The 26,440-nt window shown below is 43.5% G+C and overlaps 1 protein-coding gene across 2 annotated transcripts in view; it reads right to left on the minus strand.

The window, feature by feature from the left end:
- Positions 1-24,322, minus strand: part of hectd1 (HECT domain containing 1) — a 36,730-nt gene extending 12,408 nt beyond the window's left edge. Inside the window, exons 1-25 of one of the 2 annotated variants that reach the window (XM_020654649.3) lie at positions 24,106-24,322; positions 12,113-12,280; positions 11,488-11,637; positions 11,177-11,411; positions 9,966-10,193; positions 9,604-9,885; positions 9,244-9,514; positions 7,679-7,755; positions 7,461-7,559; positions 7,235-7,349; positions 6,851-7,025; positions 6,352-6,490; positions 6,080-6,250; positions 5,670-5,892; positions 5,297-5,560; positions 4,675-4,886; positions 4,430-4,576; positions 4,227-4,321; positions 3,891-3,996; positions 3,663-3,797; positions 3,373-3,512; positions 2,618-2,830; positions 2,173-2,283; positions 1,774-1,940; positions 1,196-1,372 (exon numbers count right to left, since the gene is read on the minus strand). In XM_020654649.3, coding sequence (XP_020510305.1) covers positions 1,196-1,372; positions 1,774-1,940; positions 2,173-2,283; positions 2,618-2,830; positions 3,373-3,512; positions 3,663-3,797; positions 3,891-3,996; positions 4,227-4,321; positions 4,430-4,576; positions 4,675-4,886; positions 5,297-5,560; positions 5,670-5,892; positions 6,080-6,250; positions 6,352-6,490; positions 6,851-7,025; positions 7,235-7,349; positions 7,461-7,559; positions 7,679-7,755; positions 9,244-9,514; positions 9,604-9,885; positions 9,966-10,193; positions 11,177-11,411; positions 11,488-11,627 — 3,922 coding nt within the window. In that variant the 5' untranslated portion in view covers positions 11,628-11,637; positions 12,113-12,280; positions 24,106-24,322. The remainder of the gene's footprint in view (positions 1-1,195; positions 1,373-1,773; positions 1,941-2,172; positions 2,284-2,617; positions 2,831-3,372; positions 3,513-3,662; positions 3,798-3,890; positions 3,997-4,226; positions 4,322-4,429; positions 4,577-4,674; positions 4,887-5,296; positions 5,561-5,669; positions 5,893-6,079; positions 6,251-6,351; positions 6,491-6,850; positions 7,026-7,234; positions 7,350-7,460; positions 7,560-7,678; positions 7,756-9,243; positions 9,515-9,603; positions 9,886-9,965; positions 10,194-11,176; positions 11,412-11,487; positions 11,638-12,112; positions 12,281-24,105) is intronic. The other variant, XM_065966197.1, reaches the window with a different exon arrangement.
- Positions 24,323-26,440: the final 2,118 nt, after the last annotated feature.

A 26,440-nucleotide genomic window follows, 5' to 3' on the forward strand; every position in this document is an offset into this window, starting at 1 on the left:
AGCTGCTGGTGACACCTCCATGTTCTCAGCTCGCTGACGGAAAAAATCAGATCTGAATTAAAAACACAGAAACAGACAGGAGGAGAGGAGTAGGAGGACAAGGAGCAGGAGGAGCTGGAGGGGGAGGATGAGGAGGATAAGGATGAAGAGGAAGATGAGGAGGAGGGGCAGAAGGACAAGGAGCAGGAGGGAGAGGAGGGGAAGGAGCAGGAGGGAGAGGAGGGGGAGGAGGAGGACACAGAGCAGGCGGAGGAGCAGGACTAGGAGGGGGCGCTATCATATCTATTCAGTTTTATGGGTTATAACGTCAGTCCGCTGTGTGTTTGTCCACACAGAACTGTCCCTGAACACATTGGCTGCGTTAACAAAGAGTCTGTCTGAAGGTTCCCTGTCAGGACGTGTTGTACTTCCTGTTTCTATTCTTCTTCTGCTGGTGAAAAAAGCAGCAGGTGTTAAACTTCCTGCTTAGAGGTGTCACTAACGTGCAGTTATTTTGATTCATCAGCTGACTGAACTGAACGAGCACAGCTGTATTATCTCCCTGCCGGCTTTCTGAGGAGCTACTGTACAACGCAGAGATCATATTTACAACTACGAACAGATACTGACTGAACTGCTCATCTAACCAAAGAGGTCACGAAAAGGGTCATGTTAGGGGTCACGTTAGAGGACAGGTTAGGGGTCACGTTAAGAAAAGTTTTGGGATTAAATGGTTATGAGAGAAATGTTGTTCTAACAGAAATCTGCAGAGTTGAGATCCTGTATCAGAGAAAAGTACAAGGTTAGACATCAGGGATGTGGACTGTGAGATGATACTTGAACCAGCAGGTTGTAAACTTGTGGAACAATTGATTAGTTCAATGGAAGAGAACCAAAGAGTGATTAAGACCTCTGTTAACATCTGAACATCTGTTTTCCTTCGTCTCCGTCGTCAAAATTTAATCAACTGAGAGGCTCTTTGGGGTTTTCATTAGAACAACACAAGTTTGATTTTTGCTGGCACAGATACCTGCCCACAGTCTCCGATCCTCTGAGGGCAACACAGGGAACCACAGTCCTGTTAACAAAACCTCAAGACAACAGAAAAACATCTCAATACTTTAAACTGTTTAGTTTGTGAATCCTCGGGAATCTGCAGCTGCAGGATTGAAGAGGAGCTTTTACTCCTCAGTCTGTCTCTCTGGACGTTTCTTACCATTGTGAGCCTCGCCGGTGACGGTTCCCTCTCCGGCTGGATTTCCGTCCTGGTCCCGCCATTTCCAGTCGATGCCACGGACAACCCGCGCCCCCGGGACGATGTACTTCATCACCTGGGAACGAAACAGGCGCCGCTGACGACGAAGGTTGGCCTCCGCCTCCTTCACAGCTTTACCTAAGGAGGAGGGTTTACATGAAACATTGTGATATGAAGGAGAGAAAGAGGGAGAGCGATCATCTCCGTCGCAGAGAAAATGTTGAGCTCAAAATCAGTTTTAAACTTTAATAAATTTATATCCAGTTTACTTAAAGACTGAGAAATAAGAAACACTTCAGATAATGTCTGATGTTAGAACTTCCCACGCTGTGTGCAACATTGAAGTAACACAGCTCTGCCTCACACTGAGCGCTTGTTACTTCACTGACACACACAGCGTGGGAACTTAGAACACTGACTCAAAGTTTGCAGCGTGAATAGGTCTTATAAAAGATGCATTAATTTACATTTTGCAGAACTTTCTCCCAGTTTTGCACAATGTTGCAACAGCTAACTTTAAAAACAGCATGCAGGCGTACCGAGCTGGTCCTCACAGACGGCGGTGACCGTGCCGTACAGCTCCAGTCCAGACAGAGACAGGTAGTGAGTCTGACCACTGGCGTTCTTCCCCATTTGTTTGATCCTTATGTGTCTCCAGCCCTGCTTCTCCTCTTTGGATGGATCCAGAGGCCACGTGGCTGTCGACCTGACACACACACAGCATGAGCGTTAAATCACTTTGTAGACGTCAGGTGCTGCAGGTTAGCTCCTTTCTGTGTTTGCTTTAATGTCTAGGATAATTTCTTGTAACAGAAACATTAACTTGTAGATCAAGTGAGAAATCCTGGAGAATCCATCGGCTTGATGAGAACTATTCTTTTTTTTTTTTTGCAGACAATACATTTATCAGTTTTTGGGCACAGAAGGGAAGTTCCTACCCTGGTTCATTCAGGCTGCTGTCGTCTACGTGCGTGTAGAGAGTCGTCCAGTTCTGGCCGTCCTTCGACACCTGAAACACCCAGTTCCTCAGTGCCGAGCGGCCATAACCCCTGCAGGAGGTGGAGGAAGAGGAGGAGCAGAAGAGGAAGGTAAGTAGGTGGAGGAAGAGAAAGAGGAGTATTAGGAAGAAGAGGAGGAGAAGGTAGTGGATGCAAAGAGAGAGGAAGATTCTTTTAATAAATGTTGTGAATAACATGACGTTTCCTCTTAAATGGCCACGATACATGTCTGTTTGTTGTACGCATGTAGGTATGTTTGTTTTCTTACCTGATGTGTCTCAGGGTATAGGTATGTTTGTTTTCTGACATGGCGTGTCTCAGGGTATAGGTATGTTTGCTTTCTGACATGGTGTGTCTCAGGGTAAAGGTATGTTTGTTTTCTTACCTGGCATGTCTCAGGGTGTACGCTGAGGGAATGACCCAGAGGCCGAGGTCGACAGCGAACCAGGCGTTCTTGTCGTCATTAGTGTGACAGTTGAGGGCGGAGCTATCACGACTCAGGATGTCCTCCAACCTCCCATAGGGGAGGTTACGCCCCTCTGATGATGTCACCACCACCAGGCCGTAGGCTGCAGGATTTACCCACTCGTAGGCGGTCCTGAAGGGAGCAGAGATGAGTTGTGTGATGACACCAAAGCTAACACTGATTCAATATCCAGCCGAGGTGATAACTGTGTTAAACTACCTTCTAACTCTTTCGATTAACATTCACCTGTTATGCTTCATGCTTTGTGAAATCCCAGAATATAAAAACATTAACTTTAAAATGGGTCAAAAGTCAAAACAAAATATGAGACCAGACTCTCTCTAGAATCCGCTAAATTAATCGAGCATCCTGCTAAAAGCTGCAGGCTGGATTTCACTACATGTTTAAATAAGATGATGCTTTATAGGAGCATCATGTAACTCTGACCCCTAGTGTTTAAAATGGGTACTGCAGTCCATAATTCTAAACATTGTATCTAGAGTCGATGCTCACGCAGGTTGCCATGTGGTGGACACTGAAGCTTCAGTGTTTATCCAGCTCTGCATCGGTCTGTAAACCTTTCTGCGTTCTAACCTCTCTCCATTTTTCAAAAGCATCTCCAATATTGATCCTAGTTTGAGCAGCATTATTCAAAGTTTTCCGGGGGCTCTTACTTAGCGTTAGTTCCGACCCAGTAGATGATTCCATTTTCGTCAAAGTCGTGTTGGTGTCTGAAGGTGAAGGTCTGACCTTCCCTCAGCTTCCTCACAAAGACGAAGGACGAGCGCTCAAAGTCGTACCACTGCTTAGCAACCTGCAGGACAGAAAAAGTTTTAAACGATTTTAGCTGATTCAATACTGTATGTGTGTACACATATGTGTGTATATATATATATATATATATATATATATATATATTTCTCTACAAAGCACAAATGTCAGAGTGACATGAAGGTTGTCTTACCATCTTCAGCAGGTACTGTTCCAGAGACTCCACAGTAGCGAGCGGTTCCATCTTCAACATGCGACCTGTGCGGTCGATCAAAGCCGTCTCGCCCGGCGCTCGCTCCAGACGGAACCGCAACCTCCTCGTCAAGATCTGACCAAATTAAACACACATTAGATTTCTAAAAGATGAAACACGCACAGGTAACCAGAGTCAGACCTGAACCCGGATCACTCTCTGACCCACCTGCAGGTTGTATGAGGATCCTGGAGTGTCGTACAGGTGTAGAGGTAGACGTTCTATTGACTCCAGGACAGCTATCAGTTTACGAATTAAGGCAACAGCAGGTCGGCTGAAATACACGCACAAACAAAAACAGAGTTAGACGTAAACCAAAGGATCAGTACCAGGTCCCAGTGAAGACCTGTTAGCTAGGATCAGTACCAGGTCCCAGTTAGAGGACCTGTTAGCTAGCAAAATTAAGTCTGAGGTCATAAATAGATGAATCAGAGTAATGCAGCAAGTATGTAGGGGTGTAGGTCATTGCATTTAAACGTTTCAGCCAGTGTTTAGTATCTTTACCTTTCATCGTCTTCATTCTCGCTGAAAGCCGCCTTAAAGACATTGATCCTCTCCATTAAAGGCTTACAATCATTTTTCAGGTCCAGTTCCACACTCTGCAAAGAAATGCACAAACGTAATTAAACCAGACGTCTACATGTCTAAAATTATTAGCCATGTTTTAGTAACTGCAGGTTTACAGAGCATGGTTGTAAATAACGTACACTGTTGAGGACAGTGAACAGAGCCTGGACCAGGCCGCTGCTGCACATCTCATACGGAGAAATCGTGTTTTCATCCTTCAGAACTACGATTAGGTTCTCCAGAGCTGTTTTCATCAGGTCCCTCCACGTGTTCTCTCCTTCAATACACTGTAAACACCAACGTACACAACAGAAATCAGACATAGATTCTCTACACAGTCAGGTAATAATCTGTCTTTAATCCAGAGGTGTGTGTATGCGTGTACCTGTCTGTTGGTGTGCAGCTCCCAGGAGGACTCCAGCTGTGTAGAGATGTTCCTCAGGGTGACCACCACCCCTCTGGGCATGCTCTCTACAGCTTTGAAGTGGTCGTCATACAGCTCCCTTGCCATGCTCTTCACCTTCTGCTTCGTCTTCTCCAGCTTCGACTTCAGCTTCCTGCCTCGCTTACCCGTCCAGCCTGTCACAAACTCTGAGCCTGTAAAATACACAAAAAGAAAAATACGACATCAGCAGAAATCTACAGATCAGATCAAGGATAACTGATCAGAGTGGTTTTTAACGGACTGCAGGAACACATGAACCATCGGAAACTGTTCTGACAAAAAAAACAACTTCTGGGGTTCCTCAAGGATCCATCATAGAGCCCTTATTCTTTAATATATTTCATTCAGCTTGGTGGTGTGATCAGGTGACAGTGTATCTCTTTCTAGAGAGAAAGTTAAGTTGTGGAGGTGTTTCTCTGTATGAACGCAGCAGCTGATGTGCTTCTGCTCCTGCTGTGAGTTAAAGTTACAAGATTTCCATATTGTTGTGTGATTATGTAGACATGTTGTAACAGCTTCAGGAGGAGCCATGGAGCTGCTCATAAATGTTCCACACACACACCTAGTGAGGTCTCGGCGGTGAACGAGTGTTTGGTTCCTCTGTTGGACTCGAAGACGAAGCCCGGGAGGTCCTCCTTCAGGATGGTGGCTTGCTGTCCGTCTGAGTTGTGGATGGCGATCTCTCCGTCCTTCAGGCAGGTCAAAGACCAGTTCCCCACTGTCAGCTTTGTGGGACCCACACTGGACAGGATGGGCTGACTGGCTGTGACGGGTTTCACCTGACTCCTTGCACGCTGCAGCTTCTCCAGGAACTCACTGCGAGACTCTGAACACCATGAAGAAGGAGGAGGGGGAGAAAAAAACGAAAGAGATAAGCAAGAGAGCAACAGAGAAAACCACAGATCAATACGTGTTTGATGGTTTGTTTATCGTACCGGAGCTGTCCGACCCCCCCTCTGGACTCCCGCTGGAGTACATGGTGGCCAGCTTCCCGTCTAGGATGAACCTGAACCAGCCGTTGGAGCCGTTAGAGAGCTCCAGAGCAGCAGCATCAGACCAGATGTAGAGACAGTCCCTTCCTCTGATGATGGACCAGTCCTTCCAGTGATACGGCTTCCCCTGCTGGATCTCCCTCGCATCCTCCTGCGCCTCCTCCTCCTGCACACAACCATGATTCACTCATAATGATTGACTATTCTGACGTTTTTGTTAAAACAACAGATTTCAGACATTTTGAAGGTCCTGATGCTTTGTTATTGACAGAAATATAGAAAATGCAACATTTAAAAGTGATTATTCTGAGCATGTTGCTAAATTGTGAAACTGTCTCTCCCACTCTCTTTACCTTCTCAGGTTTAGCTTCATCCTCATTCTCATCGTCTGACGCCGGTCCGGCCAGAGTTGACACTTTGTTGATGACTCCGAGTCGAGCGAGCTGGTCGAGAAAAACATCTCCACCTTTATCCACCAGATCTCTGATGATCTGCAGAGCCAGCAGGTGACCGTCGTCATCGTCCTGAGACACACAGAAACACAGAGGAAAAGGGTTTGACTCTCCTGTTACCACAAGTACAGCTGCGTTACTCCCCGACTGTGTGTGTGTTTGTGTGTGTGTACCTCCTGGTCGAGCACAGTAGCAGTGATCTCCACCAGCACAGTGGGGAGGTTGTGTCCCGTCTCACTGTCACACACCTCCTTCAGCAGAACTTCGCTGCTGTAGTGAACCATTTTCCTGATCAGAGCCAGACTGGCTTTCCTAAACACACAAAACATAAAAACACACACACATTAAAACACACACACCACATCTGTCTTTGATTGTTTTTAATATTGCATGATGTTACAGTCAGTAAGTGTTGATCAGATGGTGACACTGAGTCTTCTTCTAGTCTTAGTGAAGAAAAAAAGGGTTGTAGTCGAGCGAATAAGGTCAGAGATTTTAACAAATAAACATCACTGAGACCGTCTTCTTGGCATTATCTAGATGAGAACTGTTGTTGTTGTGTGTGTGTGTGTGTGTGTGTGTGTGTGTGTGTGTGTGTGTGTGTGTGTGTGTGTGTGTGTGTGTGTGTGTGTGTGTGTGTGTGTGTGTGTGTGTGTGTGTGTGTGTGTGTACCTAATAGAAGGCAGCATGGTTTGCTGAAAGGTTTGTGCAAAAACAGGCAAAAGTCTCCTCAGATAGATCGGAGCCATCTCTGGGTCTCCTTTGGGCTCGATCCCTTCCTCCTCCTCTTTGTTCACGTCCTTCTTCTTTTTGTCGTCGCCCTTATTCACCGGACACATCCAGTCTCCTGTAAAACACACACACAGGTCTGCGTCACCACATTGGTACTGTGAGATCTGCCTCCCTACACTTTCTGTCTAAACAATATTTGAGAAAATTCTGATTATGTCCTGATTGGATTTGTCTCAGAGTATGAGTATTTTGAAAAGGAACAGATTTTTTTACCGGTTACGTTACCACATCAACAAAAAGGTTGTGTTTCAGGTTTTTACTAACCAGGGGACTGCAGGATCGCCACCACCTCTGTGTGTCCTCTCTCCCTGGCTTTGTCCAGAGGAGTCTTCCCGTCCTCGTCTCTCAGGTCAGGGTTTGCTCCGTGACGCAGCAGAGTCTACACACACACACACGACAGAAGAAGATGGCCAATGAGATTTTTAGAAAGACACAACAAGACTCACAGCTGGCTGCTCTGTGGATAGGTGTTTAATGTGACGTGTGTTACCTTGGCTACTTGTGGGCGTCCGAAACAGGCAGCGTAGTGTAGTGAGGATGACCTCTGACCTCTGTTGACATCTGCCCCCCTCTCGCATAGAAACTCCACCTTAAAACAAATACAAAAAAAACACACATGAGTCAAACTGCAATACGAAGGAGGAAACACATGAGCAGCTGGAGAGGCTGATTCAGAGAGGACAGTTCAGCTTAGTGTTGTTTTCTTACCATTTCCTGTGTGCCAAAAGCTGAAGCCCAGTTAAGCAGCGTCTGTCCGACGTCGTCCATGAAGTTCACTTCAAATGCTGAAAGAGAAAGAAAAGGAGGGAGTGATTAATGTCCCTGAAAATGAGATAGTAGCTGCACTTTTAGACTATCACAGCCTAAAACCCAAACAGAGTTCCTTTAGCGATAGAGAGGCTCTGATGGTGAAAATCAGGGATGATACCAACATCAATGTTTTGTTCTCTTTTATGATTTGATGAGATTAAGCTGGTGTTAGTCCTCCCTCCTCTCTGTTCTTCAGTTTCTCTTACAGACTGGATGTCTCTGATCTTTCTCACACAATGTCAGATGCCAACACTGCTGACATTTTCCTTCACGTTTGGCCATGAAATAAAATCAGTTTGTCCAACAGGCGACTCTTCTCTGAATGAGAGGTCAGCTCTCGAAGCTTCTCAGAGTTAAAAATATGCAACACAACAGATAAACATCGGCCCCTGATGAGGGATGATCCAACATTTGGACTGTAATCATCGAGTCTCCTTAATGATACGAGTCCTCATCGATACAAATAACGAGACTTTTCTACTATTTGGTGGAAAATTAGACAATGATAGAGTTTTAACAGAAGTAGAAGCTCGTGTTAGTTAAGCCTGGCTCACACTGTGCGATTTATCCCCGATTGTATAAAAGTCGGGGTGGCATGTCAGCTCACACTGTACGACTGAATCGTTTACGACGCCCTACCAGACCTTGAGATTTATGTGCTCACACTGTACGACCCGATGGTCGGACAAGGCTGGAGAGCTCACACTTGTACGAGTGAAATCAGGACGGAGCGTTGACAATTGTTAATAAAGTTTAATTTGAAAACTCCAACGGACGGCGGTTGGTGAAAGAGAAGGAAGTGAAAGTTGTTGTAGGACAGAGGAAAGAAGATACAATCGTAGATATATGGATACAAGTTTCAGAAAAGTGCTACACTGATGATCTGTACTGAAAAATCTAAAAAAATAAAAATGCCGGGTTGCATTCTGCCGCTGGTCGCCATGACTACATTCCTCCCTTGTCTCTCGTGATAATATTGTAGTCACACACAGCTTCTGCTGGACCCTTTCATGACGTAAACGTCAAGATTTTAAATTCTAAATATCAAACACGTTTACTTCCTATTCTATAAATCTTTTATAGCGCTGGTAAATAAACCAAGTTCTTCTCCAAACATCATGTATTTAAAGTTATACATTTCTCACCTAAAGCTTAAGTTTCTTATTCTCAATATTACATTTGAACACATCATGACAACATTTTATTTACCTTTTTTTTTTTTTCCATGATAGTCATTTTACTGAGCTGACTTTGAACGCATCATAATGTACCTGTAAGTCACCTTGTTTAGTTAGCTAACTAGCAGATCTCAGCACTGGATTACTGTTTTTAACTAACAAGACATTACAGGATCAAAGAGACCGATCGAAGTATCAAAAGCTCAAACTTTGTCGACTCTTGTTTTATTTTATTCTTTTATTCTGTTCTTCTCTCACAGGTGTGTTCAGAGTCTGAGTTCTTACCTCCGGTGTCGATGGCGTCGATCAAAGCGTCTGTGTCTTTGCTGCGGATACAGTCGATAAGCTGTCGGTGCGATCTCTCTCCTGAACTGTCCAGGCGTCGCAGGCCGGGGATCCGACCCGTCGAGCCAGCCGTGGATTTGGGTAGCGCCTTCCGTCCCTCAAACAGGAGCACGAGGAGGAGGTCCACAAGCCGCATGGTGTCTAGCACGCAGCGCTCGTCTCCTCCCAGAGCGGATTCCATCGAGTCAGGCAGCGCTGAACGTAACAGGTCCTACAGACACGAGAGGAGAAACAGTCATTTTGTTTTATTATGAACGTATGTAGCATACTCTTCCACGTGTCTGAGGTGAGTCGACCTACATGTGTGACGAGTGGCGACCCCCTGCACAGCGTGGACAGCAGGCTGACGATGGTCGACACCTGGTTGCTTAGTTTGGAGTCGGGGGCTGAGGGGGCGGCGCCGGTCGAGGTCCTGCCAGGCTTACAGGAAGAGGCGGGTCCTGACACTGTGCCACCGGCAGCCGCCATACGGGACAGCAGCTCCTCTGTCAGGCCATGTTTGGCTAAAGGGGCGGGGTCTACGCCACGACGAGTGAACCTGTCGGCCAATGAGGCGAAGCAGCGCAGAGCTCCATCTGAAACCTGCAGGACGGAGAGACGTTAGATTCACTGAAAGAAGAAAGACGCTGCTGTAAACAAACCGCAGACTCTTCCTCACTCACCTGGTGGTCTTCGTGTTTGAGGAGGCTGGACAGAGACTCGACGCAGGTCTCCAGGGATGAGTCTTGAGGCTCCATCTTACTGCAGAGTCGGGACACGACAGCCATGGCAGAATGCAGAGTGTCTTTGTGGACCAGGTGGCCGCTGTCTCTGATGAAACTCAGCACGCAGTTCAGACCACCGGCCTCGAACACGGCGCCAGACTCCCTCGTGCAGATCAGCTCCAACACCTACAAACACAAAAACCCATAAATGACACATCTCATCTCAAGCTTTAGGTTCCTCGTGTCACATCATGTTCGACTGAAATGAAAAGTTAAATCTGAATCATCTTGTGTCAGAACTTTCTGACTTCTCTCCTCCTCACAGACACAAAGAAGACATTCAAGTGAATCAAACTTGGAACAAGATCAAACGGCACCTGATGAATAAAAATAGATCTGATCTGAGAGCAGCAGCATCGTTCTGCCGCCATCAGCTGACGCCTGATCTCAGAACACAACTGTCCTGTGATTTTTAATAAGAAACTGTTGGAAGCATGTGGTTTCAGATCTGCTGCCTGTGGTGTGGCTCAGCTCCAAAACACAAACACACACAAACAGGAGCGGCTGATATCCGTGGTTGTCATCGTGTCCTGGCCTCCCACTGTTATCTATCTCTCTGACACACTGGTCCTATTGGCCATAACACAGCAGCAGAGACAGAAACTCAGATTAATGAGACAAACAGACTCTCGGATGAGATCTCAGTTGATCACACAAATGACATCATGTCCTTTATAGACAAGAAAACAAAGTCAAACAGTAAAACAAGAAGAGCCACACGTTTTAATTGGCTCCTGATTGCTGCTGTTGTGCAAAAATGCTTTGCATTACAACAGAGATTATTCTGATCCCCCTCCCAGGTTCAAAGCCAGGACCCAAATTAATTCAACCATTTTTTTTTTTGGGGGGGGGGGCTTTTTGCCTTTATCAGAGAGGACAGCCGACGAGAGACACAGAATGTTGGGAGGAGAGAGAGAGGACGACATGCAGCAAAGGGCCGAGGTCAGATTTGAGCCCCCCTAGAAGTGTGACAAGGACTACAGCCTGATTTATAGATAATAAAATATAAATATCATCCAAAGACTAATTTATCCTCTGGTCCTCTGCAGATAAAGTCAGACTCACCGTTTATTGTGAACTCATCGTTAAATTAACCACCTGCTGCTTACCTTGACACACTGCTCGGCCAGGTCTCTACTCGTCCTGTTATTGAGCTCCACCACCACCAGTCGGTTGCACAGCGCCTTGATGGCCCCGTCCACCCCGACGATCCTCCGAGTGCACTCTGCCGATACGTCCAGGTAGTATGTGATGGCTCGGGCCGTGACCTCCAGCACGTTATCCGGGGCGCTCTCATCCAGGAAGATCTTACAGAGCGCTGGGAGGAACGTCCTAGGAGGACAGCTGGAGACGGGGGGGGGTTCAGTCAGTACACAGATCACTTCTCAATTACTTCCTGAATCAGAAAGTGGAAACTCACGTCTCAAAGCAGCGGTCCACATTGTCAGACATGAGTAGCAGCATGCAGAGCTGCTCCAGAGCAATGAGCTGCATGTCCCGCTCATCGCCCTGACCCATCTGTAGCCACTCCAGCAGGGTGTCTGGGTCCACGTCCGCCATGATGGCTAGCCTACAGGGACAAAAACGATAAAGCGCGTTCAATCATAAAGTATACGTGGCTCGACAGCAGAACAAGTATTATTCAATTATTTGAAAAACAGTTCATTAGAACCATTGGGCTAGAGGCGGGGTTACACCCTGGACTGGTCTCCAGCCAATCACGGGTCTGTCATTTGGAGACAGACAAACTTTCAAGCTCACATTCACACCTACGGGCAATTCAGAGCCATCGCATGCACAGCGAGAACATGCAAACCCCACACAGTAAGGGACTGTCCCGACCATGTTAATGAACCAGGAACGTCCTCACTGTTCAAGTGGAGTACTAATTCAGGATGCAGCAGGCCCTCAAAGATGCTGGATGCTAAATTAATAGTTGCATGTTCTCACTCTGATCGTCTTTGGGATAAGCTGCTAACTAGCCGCTCCAAGGTTAATTAATCTAGCTCTGACGTGCGCTCCATCATCATCACCTGACCTCTCACCTGGCTCCCCGTTGGCTACCCGCTCTGGCTCAGCGCCCAATCACTGCTCAAAGTTCTGTCGCTGTTTGGGACTCATCCAATCACCCGGACGGAGGGAGAGAGGAAACGAGGACGAGCAGGAGGAAGTCACACGCTCACTGGGGCTTCTGGGACATGTAGTCTCTTCACCTGCAGACAGAACAAAGGGAGGAAGTAAAGAAGAGATTTTAATAACTGAGGTAGAAAAAAAGTTTAAAAACATCCCTTATTCAAATTAAGTTATCCATCATTATTGACACAGGCAGGGCACGGGATACTTCCTGGATAAGTGAAGCTTGTGCTCATTTAGAAGAGCTGGGGCAGAATGCAAACAAGGAACAGGGCAGAGAATAAGAGGATAATTCCTGGATGGCTGATGCTTGTTTACAAACTGAAATGAATAAAACCTGTATAACTGAACGAACCGGCAGAGGATAATTCCTGGCTGACTGCGGTTTGCAGCTTTTGCATTTCTTTTTTTTTTTAGGGGTAGTGGGTAATTCTTGGAAAAGAGTAGGGTTACTTGTTTAAATAAAAGGCACTGGATAAATAATGTGTTGCTGCAACAGTTTAAACAGGGCAGTGGCTAACTTCTGCATGACTGTTACTTTTGTTTAATTAGACAGAGTAATAAATAGTTCCTGAAAGATTGCAGCTTTTGTTAAACCAGGCAGTGGATTATTACTGGGTGACCGCAGCTTTTATATACAGGTTATTTAGAATTGAGTCCTACATAATGAAATATGCAAAAGGCCGTCATTAGCTTCCTATTTTCATGGAGCCTGAATGCTCCGTTTCAGACATCTTTATTTCCCCTGATAAAGCGGCTGTTTTTCAACGTCTCTCGGAGAGAAAAAAATTGTTTAAACTTTCTTCCTGCGTGACGATTTCTATCGTGTTCAGCGAAGTCTACAACGTGCAGTTTCTGTGCAGCTGTGTCGCTCTTTTAGTCCTGTCTGTTTTCACTTTGTGGAGTTTGCTCTCCTAGCTGCAGTGAATAAGACAGGTCAGGTCTGTGACGCGATCTTCCCCAGCACAGCGTGCACTCACCTTTAAATACTCAATGAATGGGGATGTATTTTCAATCACGTCAGGTCGCACGGTGTGTGTGACTGTGACTGTTGCACCCACAGTAATGACAGCGCGTGTCAGCATTTTATCATGGTATTTTGGTCGCACCGGTTTATAAAACGCAGCCAACTTTTAGGATGAAAAGAGGTATTAAAGTGTGTCTTGTACACTGGATTTTACAGTAGATCAAACGCTCTTGGACCCCGTGACTGCTGCTTGATGACTGTAGTTTCTTTTGATGGGCAGAGGATAATTCCTGGCACAGATTAAACTTGTTCTCATTTGTTGAGGTGGTGATAATTGATAATTCCTGGATGACGAAGCAGTGTGAAAGCTTCCCAGCTCTGATTTGTGTTCTGCACAGGCTGATAAATGTTTTCTATTTGACAGCTTCAGGATGATTATTGAGTTCAGAGAGCTGAAGACGTAAGGATGTGCTCCAAATGGATAAATACAAGCCAGGGCTCGACATTATAACTGGCCCTGATGCGCAACTGAAAGGCTCCGGGCCAGCTGACTGCACACTCCACTGGCCCGCTCAGGCCAGTAAAAATAAACACATAATCACATCGTTTTCGTACGATAGCATACTGTTGTTTTGTCAGTGATTAGTGTGAGATCATGTCGTTATTGACTGCTTCAGCGAACGTTCAAGTCTGTCCCTCTGCACGCGTCCGCGCACAGGCGTAATAGATGAAAACATCAGATTAAACAACTGAACACAGATTGCGGTGCAGCCTTTTTCTCGTTCATTTTACTGGTAAAATGTTTTTAAAACATCTGGTTTCCGGTCAAAAGCCGGGTAAGGTTGCTCAAAATGTATACAAAAGAAAATCAGCAGAACAGTTGAGGGAGAATGACAGAGAATATGAAAACAAGAGGCAGAGGAAGTTTCAGTCACACTGGCAAGACCGCTGGAATACGATGCAGATAATAATTTATCATTTTGCCAAATCTGCCGATCAATGCCGACATATGCAGACAAGTAAGTTGAGGATAGAAAAGATAAGGTAGTTCGTTTGTAGGAATGAATTTGTACTCTCTTCTGATATGTAAATAAATCAGGAGATCTGCTCATTATTAGCATTAGAAGATCACTCAGTATTGCTTAGGCCTACATCATATTAGCATAATCCCAACACAGGGTTTAACAGTAAGAGTAGAACATAAACCTATATACACATATATATATAGTATTATATATACATGGGCTATTAAAGTCCCTTAGGTGGTTTTGTTTTTGTTAAATACTTCACCCGTTGAAACATGAGTCTGTATTGACATTGGGTCATATATATGTAGTAGAAATGTAAAATACATTTTGAAGTTGGTGCCTTCTTGGTCAAGAAAAGGCAGAAAGTGTCTTTTTGGCTCATGTGGATGAAAGACACCAAATACCAGAATGCACAGCACCGCAGGCCACTCCCACTAAGGTCCTCTATATTCCTAATGACAGGCCGGTCTTGGGTCGCGGCAGCCACGGTGGCCCCGGCAGCCAAAACACTAGACCGACCTGTCGCCATTATCAGCTTTCTCCATAGAGCCTGTTAGCATAGCTTCCAAGCAATATAACAGACGTTAAGCTTCAATTCTGGGAGTGAGTTCCCACCCACTGATCTGTGATAGGTCTGTAGCTTCAGTGGTCGAAAATATGAGAGCTAGTCCCATTGTAGTTTCACCCCGCTAACCGCAACAGTTTCCAGTGACACAAAAATCGTCATTTTGCGTCATCGGAAGCTCCTTTTCAGACTTAGATATACAAAGATTTCCCATCTGAGGGGAAAATGAGGGAGGGATGCACGACCATTCAAAAATTCTACCAGGTTCCTAATGATACAAAGCTTAATGCAAATGGGTGAAGTATCCCTTTAAACATGATATGGAATAGATAGCACATCTGTTTCTTCCTGGTTTATTGTAGGGATTCTCCACTCTTCAAGGGCCAGATAGCAGAATGCTGCACAGGCTTTGACCCCCATGAGAGTAGTGTCTCCCATAAGTTGTGTGTGAAGAGGCAAAAGGCAGCAGGGCACCCCAAAGCTGTGTTAGCTGGGGTACATGTCAATAGTGAGATAGATGCAGGATTTCAGAATAAAATGGAGAACATGTTTCATACTGCATAGTGAAGTCAAACAAGAAAAGCCATTTGCTGAATTTCCTGACCTGGTGCAGCTCAACAGTAAGATTGGGTCCAACATGCCCAATTGCTACTTGTCGGATAAAGCATGTGCAAGGTGAGAACCAATTTACAAATTGTATTGATTTTTTGAATTTCTTCATTATTAATTAAACTATTTAATTCCTCACCAGATTCACTATTGATATTTACAATAGGGAGCAATTCCTCTGACATGAAGAAGGCCCGCTTCATAAGTGTGATGATTGACGGGGCCACTGATACGGGGAACCTTGAGAATGAAATAGTCTATGTCAAGTTCTTCAGTGAGGAAAAGGGAGTGGTCCAGTCCTTCGTTGGCATCGAGGATGTCAAACATGCACATGCAGATGGCGTGCTTTCTGCAGTACAGTCAGGTAAGCCAGCGTGAAAAAGTGATTTGTAAAGTGTAATCAAATGATGCTGTTCCTGACCGATCAATAACTGCTTTTCATAATTTTCAAGTGTTTGAACAAGCTAGTCTTGGCAACTGGAAAGAGACAGGTCACCTTCTTTCAATACACTGTGTGGCACACAGGCTTGAATTAGGACTGGTGGACTCCATAAAAGAGCATCCAAGGCTGAAGAAGCTGCAAGAGGTGCTGCGGCACTTACACCAGCAGTATCACTATTCCCCAAAGGCACTAAGGGAGCTGAAGATGCTTGCAGAGGCACTGGAGGAGAAGGTCCCCAAGCCTACAAACCTGAAGGGAGCCAGATGGTTGCCATACGTCCACAAGGCAACACAGGTAGTTGTTCAAGATATACCCATAATAAATAACCCATAATTATATAGGAAATATCTTAATAAATAACATTTCATGTTGACTTATTACAGATTCTGTGTAATGGCCCACTTTGAGGACCAAGTCAGTCCAGAGCGAACACCCCAGCCAAGGGCAAAAGACATCATCTGCTACCTCAAAAGCCAGTTTATGCATTTCCTGCTTGATACACTGGACTTGCTCAAGACATTGAGTCTTAAATTTCAGCAGGATAAACTGACACCAGGTAAATATATATATATTGTTAATGTCTTATGTGCTTTATTCTGGCTTTCAAGGTAGGGGCCATCTCCTTAAACTTTATCTCATTAACATCTGTTTTCTGTCAGGGGAGGCAGTGCAGTACATTGAGGCCTGCCTCAATGGCCTAATAGAGTTGTGTCTGGAGCCAGGACAGCAGCACATGAAGATGTTGTCTGATACAGTGGATGGCACTTACAGGGGGGTGAAGCTGAACAGCATCTCAACAGCCAACCGAGGAAGATCTTCATGAATTAGAAAATGCTTTTTAATAAATTCCTTTTGCATCACAACTGTTTCTTTGCCTCATTTTGAAAGTAAATTATTTTACATTTATTTTTCGAATCAAAAGTAATGTTCCTGGGCAAGTGATTAAAATGGTGGGGCCAGTAATCTTGATTTCAACATCTGCTAAATTTAACTTAATGTCAACCCCTGCAAGCTGTAATAAATATCTAAACCGCAGCCTGTGTGTGCCTGTGTGTGTGTCAGGATGAAGAGCTAATTTAGCTCCATGTTGTCGTCACAGACTCACAGGAGCAGGACTCTGATGTGGTTTTCCTCTCAAACAGACCTGAAGCTTTACCAAACCTCAGAGCCTTTTAACCCTGCGTTTGGTCTGACAGGCACAAATGTTAAGAACCACAACACCGCCACAGTCCACAGAAAACAGGCAGTATGCAAATCTGAGGCAGTTTGACAAAAAAAGCAGGAGGAGGAGTGCTGTCCAAGAAAATATCAAAAACAGCTCATAAAAGAACTTAATTCAAAGAAGCTCAGTAAGCAGGTGAGGCCAATCACATAAACCCTTTTCACACATACAGAAATCTCCTGAGAAATCAACTGCAGAGATTTGGCTACCTGGAGGTTCTTTAGGCTATGTGTATATGCAAACAGCCGCATTTTTCGTGCAGATTTTACCCGGAGTTTATCCAGCCAGACCCCTAGTATTTTATCCGCAGAATATCCAAGTGAGCTGATGTCTGAACGCGGCCAAATATACTCCAGAGATTTCAGTTTCAGCCAATGAAAAGAGAATGACGTTTATATACAGTGACTGCCTCAAGTGTCTGCACGGGACCACTACGAACTCTGTGCACGTAATTAAATGGCAGCATTATGTTTTCTGTTCGTCAGTATGTTGTTCTCCTCTCTTTTGTGGATGTTGTCATTCCATTGGATTACACATAGCATTGATATAAAGGCAAATATTCTCATTATAACGTTGTGTAGTGGACTCTGTTGCTTCGGCCGCTACTTCCGCGTTGTTTGTTTACGTTACGTCGGGAAATCCCCCCGCGCCCCCTCCCCTCTGACAGGGGGGAGGGGGCTGTGAGGAGCATATATGAACGGCTAGTTCGGGAGAATCTCCGGAGAAGTCCTCCTGTAATTATCTAGATATTATCCGGAGTGCATATGTGAAAACGGCTACACATTCTGATCTGATATTGAATGCCACACTCTTATCCACTTTTAAAACAGCTGTTAATGCTTTAAGATGATCTGACAGTTCATATTACCATGCAGGGAAGATACAGATCAGTCCAAATATGACTAAAATCTTTAAGGTCGGTAAGGGGGGGAATGTGGTTTTGCAGGACGCCTGAATGAAGATGTCTCAGAAACTCTGCACAGATCTGCTGCAGGAAACATTTTTACATTTAACAACAACAGAAACACTTAAAGAAGATTTGGTGTGTAACTAGAAAGAGGGTTTTATCATGGTGGGATTTAATGGTCAAAGGAGCTGAAACTCGACATGTGGAACTGCTGGCTCAGGAGGATTTTAGGAGCTAAAAAAACAAGGTCAGAGTCCAGACAAGGCTGACGCTCATCAGAGTCTCTGCAGCATCTGTGTGACACTGAAAGATCTCCACAGACGATCTTTTTACCTCTTTGACGATAACTGTTAAGTATCATCTATTACGGGGCGCGTTAACTTCATCTCAAGTAATCTTCAGTTGCTACTACTTTATGTTTACTACTACTTTTCCCATCATTTGGAGAGTTTAAGAAGCACGTTCTGATTTGCATCTTAAAAATGTTTATTTTAACGCTGCCTTCAGGTGATGTCTCGCTTCCCATCTCATTAGTTCCTTCTTCAATGCAGGAATTTTTAACAAAGACCAGGAACCTTAAGAGGAACTCAGAATCTCCAGTGCAGGCTCCGGGGTCTGTCTAAGATCTGGGGAAATGTTTGAACCTCTCTAAAAGGTCCCTGCTCATGGACTAGATCTGTCCCTATGTACAAAGGCTAAATCGGGGTACACACCACAGAACCAGTTAATTTTAGCATAGCAATGACTAAAATACAGGATTGGTGTTCCTGACCACACAGTGCAGCCCCACACAGAAGCTTTCTTCAGTATCTTGAACCCAGCAGCACGCAAACGGCTCTATCCGCCGGCATATCCCTGCAGCACGGCATGCTGGGAGTCCAATGGGTCCGGGATAAGTTGATTAGGTTCTAATTTGAAGCCAAGCAGCTGACTGTGTGTCTGTCGGGATAGAACCAGGCTGTGCGGGACAGATCCTCTTATCAACAGATTAATCATCACAACTTGCCAGCTAGAGTCCTGTCCTCCTCCCCCCCTTCCTCCCCGACAGGGTGACCACAGCAGGACCAAAAGGCCAACGCGTCCGTCAGTCAGTCACAGGGTTTACTTTTCACCCCTTTAACCTTTCGTGGTTTCAACTTTCTAGAACCAGACGGAGGCAAGCGGTGGTAAAAAAAATAAAACACTTTCAATTCCTCATGGAAACGGTGGGGGGGGGGGGGGCATAAAACAATGGGTGTCACTTCATAACAATGAGGTTTCTCTAACACACAGATTCAATCACAATCAGACACCAACAGCAGGAGAGAATCCAGACTGAGAGGGGAACCAGGTCAGATTCTCCCCTCAGTTCTGACAAGACTTCCGCTGTTTCAGACGAAGAAACTCTGAACAGGTTTTAAAAGATAAAGCTCTAATGATTTTAAAGAATAACGGATGAATGTCAAAATGTGTTTTAAAATAATACAATCTTTGTTATTTTGAAAATCAAAAATAAAGAAAAGTACTGAAACTTAGAAAGGAATTCAACGTCTGCAGACTATCAACATTGCACAAATATGTTGGCACATTTTGGTACTGAAAGCGTTGCCAATGTTTTTGTGCAATGTGCACAGCGTGCAGGAGTTTGTCTGCTATTTTAGATCAGTGAAAACAGGAAAGACCCCAGAGTACTTGGAGAGAGTTGATACGCAGCAACGAAATTGACAACCTCCGGACCTAACTGAGTGCTCGGATCCACGATGCAAACGTAACAAATTTTATGAAAGCAGGACCACAGTCCTGCACGGATTGCAAACACAACAAACCTCCCATAATAAAAAAAAGATTCACTTGCGACTCCGTTATCACAACAGAGGAGCCTGCTGCGGGAAGGCTTTTTATCAAGACGCAGCAAAACAGAGAGAGAGTAGAATCACATCAGCTTGAGAGAGAGAGAGGGGTAGAGAGAGAGGGGCAGAAAGAGAGGGGGGAGGGCGAGTGTAAGAGAAGTCTACTGTCCGTACGTCCTTCTTGAAAACTCACTGGTTGAGATGTAACGCTTATGTCAAAACAGAAGCTTTGTTTCAGTATTTTCCTGCTGATGGCGTCCTTCATTCATAGTTCGGGATGTTGTTACGATAAGCGCCATCATCAATAAGCATTCTTATGCGCAGATCACCTGAGGCGATGATGGAATATCAAGTGAAACTTATAAAAATGTCTTATCAGAGCTTCATAAACATACCCCTGATGGGAACGTGTGGGCGTGTGGGGTTAGAGGAGGAGCAGATTAATGTAGTTTGTTACAAAAACTAAAATATGGAAATAGAAAATTAATTTATTCATGTGTGTACAAAACCCTAAAATTACAAGGTACCCTTAGCAAGTAAAAAAAGGTTAAATCAGTTACAGAGAGGATGAAACGGACCGTGCTGGGGGATATGACGTTTTTTGAAGCAACAGGAGCCGTTAATAACGTCATATAGCAGTTGACTTCCTTGTTTGAGAACGATGGCGTTCACATCTCCCGTGGACCGTACTCGAGTACACATGAATCATGCAGAGACGGCCTCTTCAAGCGGACTCGGTACCCTGCAATAGAGTCTGACAAAAAAGGGTTGCATGATACCAGGACTTTAAACTTTGATATGATTCTAGTGAGATTTAAAAGATGCCGATATCTGTTACCACGTCAACAGAAACAATAAGTCCTAGATGCTTTTTAGAGCCTGTGTCCACAGACAGTGGCAGTGTTTTCAAAACTAACCAATGAAGTCCAGCGTTTTCTGAAAACAATTCAGAATCAAGAAGAGGCGGGATTTACAACATCAGCTATGTCAGCAACAATGGCGGAGGAGACGCTAGTCTGCCTTGTCTTTTCAAAGAAACAGTTTCCAGGTGTCGAGCTGTTGCTGATGTCACGACTCCTTTACATCGAGATTTGAGCCTTCGAAAACAAACACATGGCTAAACTCTGAATTTATCGGATTAAATAAAAAAGGGAATTCTCACTCAGCGTGTGAACACTGCGCCTGTTGGATGGAGGCCTGGGTGTAACGGCCGTGCGTTCACAACATGTTGATGCAGTCTGCTGAAGCTAAAGCTAACTATCAGCTACCCTCAGATTATTTAGTGCCAATTTAGTGGACGACAGAAACCGTTTTGGGGTTTATTTTGGTATGATGCAAACACTGATATTATAGAACAAGAAGAATGGCAGACAGACCTAAGAAAGAAGAGTTAAAGCTCTTATGCACTTTTTATTTATCCCAGCTTCTATCGTTAACTCCATATTGAACAATGTTGACTCACATTGTTTTCTCATATCGTGCGTGCATACCAGACACCCAATATTGAGCAATTTCTTCTTTTTAGTTATTAAATGCACAAATCTGTCTAAAATGCACAAATTTCTTGACAACCTTTCAGCACAGATCATTGGTAATGTGCAATATAAACCGTGTGCACGAGTGTGGCTGCGTTTTCTGATGAATCTATTCCTCTCCTTCACACCTGCACGATTAATTAGATGTTTATTTTAAAGCCTCGCCACCTTTTGATACAATCAAGGATTAAAATAACAAAGTTTGTATTGTGTTACTATTGAAGTATTGAACATTTAGACAAACTTTAGGGGGGGGCACGTCTGTCTACATGGTAAAGTTTGACATCAATCAAAAACAGAAACTGAAAAAAGTAGTCTACTGTACGAGACTAAGTCTTGTGGTGTCCGTGCTGATGTTTCCACACTGACCTGTCTGTGTGTGTGTGTGGGTGGGTGAACAAACCTTCTTTTCAAACTTGCACAACGTCCCAAACAGACGGACTAGTTAGGAGTGAACGGCAGAAGTTAGATGCCATCTCCCCAGCTGACACAAAGCTGGCTGTGTGACCCACAGTTTCATCATCTGTCTGAGCATAAGGAGCCTAATTATTTCATCAGACACAAATCAACATAAGAGGATAGAGCAGGAGGGACATGTTACAGGCAACGCTAAGCCCTCCAGCAGCTCGCTGACCAGCCGGGCACACAGGGCCTTAAGACAAACTAACACTAAGCGGCGGCAGGTTTGTGAGCGTTAGCAGTTAGCTTCACTAACAGACAGGGTTTGCTAAGGTAACGCTGATTACAAACTGTGATGTTGTCAGGCCTTTGGACACACTGAAACCCCTGAAAAATCACCCGATACTTAAAAACCAGCTACCTGACTGTGTTGGTTTATTATCAGCACACATGTTAATTACAGACACCTGATGACATCACAATAGTGTGGATATGTAGTCAGCGTTGATTCACACTCTTTATCATCAAATTTCAGACTTTTAAGACCCAAACAAAGAGACAGGAATACAACACTTCCATGTTTGAGTACACGACTTTGATTCCCATCGCCCCAGTTTGAAATCCCTTCTTTGCATATCCGGCAGGTTAATCATCAGCCCTGTTCAGACTGCTGTCTCAAATCCGCCATATTTACGCCCGTGACGTATCGCCTTCAATCTGAATGTCGCAGAGACATAACGGGGGGCTGATCCTCCCTCTGAACCATCTTCAGAGGTGGTAACAGAGGCACTCACAGACTGGGACACCAATGTTTCACCGTCATGGAATCAATATGAATGTACAAAGACGTGATGACGGCTGAAAATGGCGACTGTTTGACCCGGTACACTATTCCCTGTCAGTTTCATCCTGAAGCCAAATGTCCATGAACGCGTCTCTCCTCATCTTCGTCACCTTCTCTCTTCTGTTCACACTCTGTGAATGCATACGCAGAGTCCCCACTCTCTTCCAGGACATTTAGCTGAATACTATTGTCTATGAACTACAGTCACTATATGATATGATAACATAATTAACCCTTTCAGATGATAATGTCGTCTGTTATAGGAACCCTGATATGAAATTACAGCACAAGATTTTCCAGGACATTTTGAGTTTTGTCCCATTTTCCATGACTTACATTTTGGTCAACTCTTTCCAGGTTTTCCAGGATTCGTGGAAACCCCGTAAATTGTAACATGATCACACCAAATATATCCCTAAAAGATAATAAAAATATAACATAAACTAGATATTGTGTACGCTTGAGAAAGTACTCAATCATGTCTCAGTCAAAGAGTCATGTAAGATTTAAAAGCTCTCACGGGTCAAATAAGACTTTTTTATGCCCTTACATTTTATAAAAGAGACTTTTGAAGGACCGTCAGGGACCCTGACAGAGTTAGTATAGTCTTTATTTAAGTAGTGTAGATTTAGTGCAAACATTGGGGTGTATAGGAGATATATACTGTGTAGTAGTGTGTACATAGTGTAGCACTGTTTATATTTTGTTGCATATTGAAGTAAAGATACAGTGTGTGTACTTTATATTGTTGATTAGTGAAGTATTCGGTGTATATAGTGTTGTACAGTGTATGTGGTGTATGATATTGTGTATACTAGTGTGTATTGTGTTGTGTAGTATTGCGTATAGTGTACAGAGTGTGTAGTATAGTTTACATTGTTGTGAAGTGTAGTGTACATGGTGTTGTGTAGTATATTGTGCATACTGTTTTGTAGTATAGTGTATATATTGTGTAGTATAGTGTACAAAGTGTTGTGTAGTATAAATACTATAGAATATGTAAAAACAGCTTGTGTATTTAATACAGCTTGGTGTATAATTTAAGTGTTTAAATGTTAAATAATGTATAGGATACATTTTTAAGTATATATATTGTGTACATAGTGTAGTATAGTGTGTATTTATTTCAGCTTAATGTTTATTTTAAGTCTATAAATGTTAAACAATGTAAATACAGCCTTTTAAAGCGTATATAGTGCTACTAAATTAGCCAGCTAGCACCACGCTAGTTAACCTGAATGCTAACGTTAGCCTAAACAACGGCAGCGTCCTCCAGTTTTAGTGATTAAAAACGGAATTTAATACCGACGTGAAATCTTCATTTGTCACCGTACAGCTATAATTACGTTTAAGTATTTTGTGGAGTTTGTATTTTCAGTGTTACGCTCATGATAACGTCCCGTTTTAGTAAACCAGCTTTATTTGCGGCCTCCGACTACAACCCCGAGCCGCGGAGCTCGAGTTCCGGGAGAGCCGGAGGGCCGCAGCTCAGACGCGGAGACCCACCACAACCGACACCGGCCTGGGCTCGCTTACAACAGCGGGATCGGTCACTCACCGTTTGTTCTCCTCGGCGCAGAAACGGTCAGCAGAGGAAGGAATAACGATCCTGTAGGTCCAACTGAACGGTGAGGAGCTGTGTCTGTCTCGGGTTAATTCAAGGCGTTCCCATTTCTCCAGAACGGCTGTAAAAAGGTCAGAGTGGACGGCGAGGCGATTAACCGAGCGGAGCCGAACACAGCGGACTGAAATGGAGAGCTGAGCCGACCACTGCTGCCGCGTTCACTAGCTGACCCAGAGCTCGGAATAAATAAACACTACTGCAATCATTATTTAAGTTGTTTTTCTTTACTTATCCTGCATTTAAACCATTTAAACATATATATTTTATAAACGTATGCTAGTGTCACTTCTCTATGTGTCAGATGCTCTTATGTTCAACTGGGAGGAGCTGGATATATTTATACTTTAAAAACGTAAACTAAAAACACATCTATTCAGTCTGCTAGGATTTTATGACTTCATTATTGTAACGTTTTGTATTCAATTTAATGATGTTTTTGTGATTTCAGTTATCTTTAACATTGTAACTATTTAAACTCTTTATATGTTTGTTAATGTTGATGCTTTAATTTATTTAAACTCTTAGCCTTTTTATTGTTTTGTTAATGGGATTTATTGTATTGCTATTAGGTGCTATATATCAGAACAAGAATCAGAATAGTTTTTTTTATGGCCAAGTACATTTAAGTATATAAAATATAATAACATGTTAGGAATCTAACTTGGTGTTTTGGTGGAAAACAGAGAAGAACTAAAGATGAAATAGTAAGGAGCTATAGAACAGCAGAGCTCCTGCTGACAACTTAAAAATAATAAATAAATATGAATATAAAACAATAAAAACATTAATGTAACGTTTGTAGCGTTAATGTAACGCAAAGATTCAGCCTTCACATTATGTTCTCTGACATTTGGTACTTCTTGATATAAATCAATCCATTTTAAATGATGACATCTTTAAAAACACTCGTCAAACCAACAAAACTCAAAGAAAAAGACACATTTTTACATTTAAGTAGCTGCAACTAGAACATAACATGCATCTCTTCTTAACTTTAAAATAGTTGGCCATTAGTTTTATTTTTGTGGACTAGTCATTGCAAATATCTGATCATCTAGCCTAATAATTATTTTGTAGTCTTTATTAATTTCGGTGTGATAAACTCTAAAATTTGAGCAGGATGAAGGATTCAGCTGGACTCGCAAAACTCTTTAAATTTGGTTTTCAATTTAAAGCCCTTCATCACGCTTGGTTCTAGGGTTTCCGATAGTCCCTGAAAGCAGCATCCGGAGGTGACGCAGCTGACGTCAGAGGGCGCTGTAACATGTTTGTTTCTGTTAAAAAATAAAGTTACCAAGGTGTTTCAGGGCTGATAACAAACAAACACAAACACACACACACACACACACACACACACACACACACACACACACACACACACACACACACACACACACACACACACACACACAGGTTCTAATGTTTTTAATTAAATGTTATATTTATTATATGATGTGATTTTTTTACTGCTTTATTTTTTCATGTTGATCTTTTATATTTTTTAATGCCCTTCCCTTTGACTCTTTCAGATCTTTTTTTAAAAAGGAGAAAAACTTTTAGTTATTATGTTATTATCTTGTACCTTACTTTAAAGGCTTTATATGTGATTTTTTTTCACACTTAAATATAATAGAAATCAACTATATCCTCTGAAAATAACTCTGAGTAATGACTGTCTACAATGGGTGTAACACCCGAGTCCCACTGTCTGTGATGCTTTCAGAGTTTTCCGAGTCACATTTTCAGTTTGTTTACATCGCTTGGCCGGCCGGCCGACTCATCCCCTCATGTATAAAAGTTGTTTAATTGAGGGACTAGAGAAAAGAAGAATAACATACTGTACTCACTTCTTAACTGTGTTTCTAGATCACGCTCATTTCGGGTAAATTTACATGCAGTGTGAAGATATGAGCATAATAAAGATCGCTAGCATTAGCATGCTAACACAACAATGGACCGCAAGTTGTTTTGGTTTCATGCTGGTGCTCAAGGGCGACACCTGCTGGATCAAAAAATCGCATATAAAGCCTTTAAAATACTTTTTCTCTGCTTTTATCTTAAAGGTCACACAACAATGGACCGCAAGTTGTTTTGGTTTCATGCTGGTGCTCAAGGGCGACACCTGCTGGATCAAAAAATCGCATATAAAGCCTTTAAAATACTTTTTCTCTGCTTTTATCTTAAAGGTCACATATTCTCCTCCTCTCCAACCAGTGTAAATAAGTCTCAGAGCTCCTCAAACAAAAAGTTTCTTGTTCTAAATCTACTC

This window comes from Labrus bergylta, chromosome 18 (genome assembly GCF_963930695.1).
Source record: "Labrus bergylta chromosome 18, fLabBer1.1, whole genome shotgun sequence".
NCBI classification, from domain to species: Eukaryota; Metazoa; Chordata; class Actinopteri; order Labriformes; family Labridae; genus Labrus; species Labrus bergylta.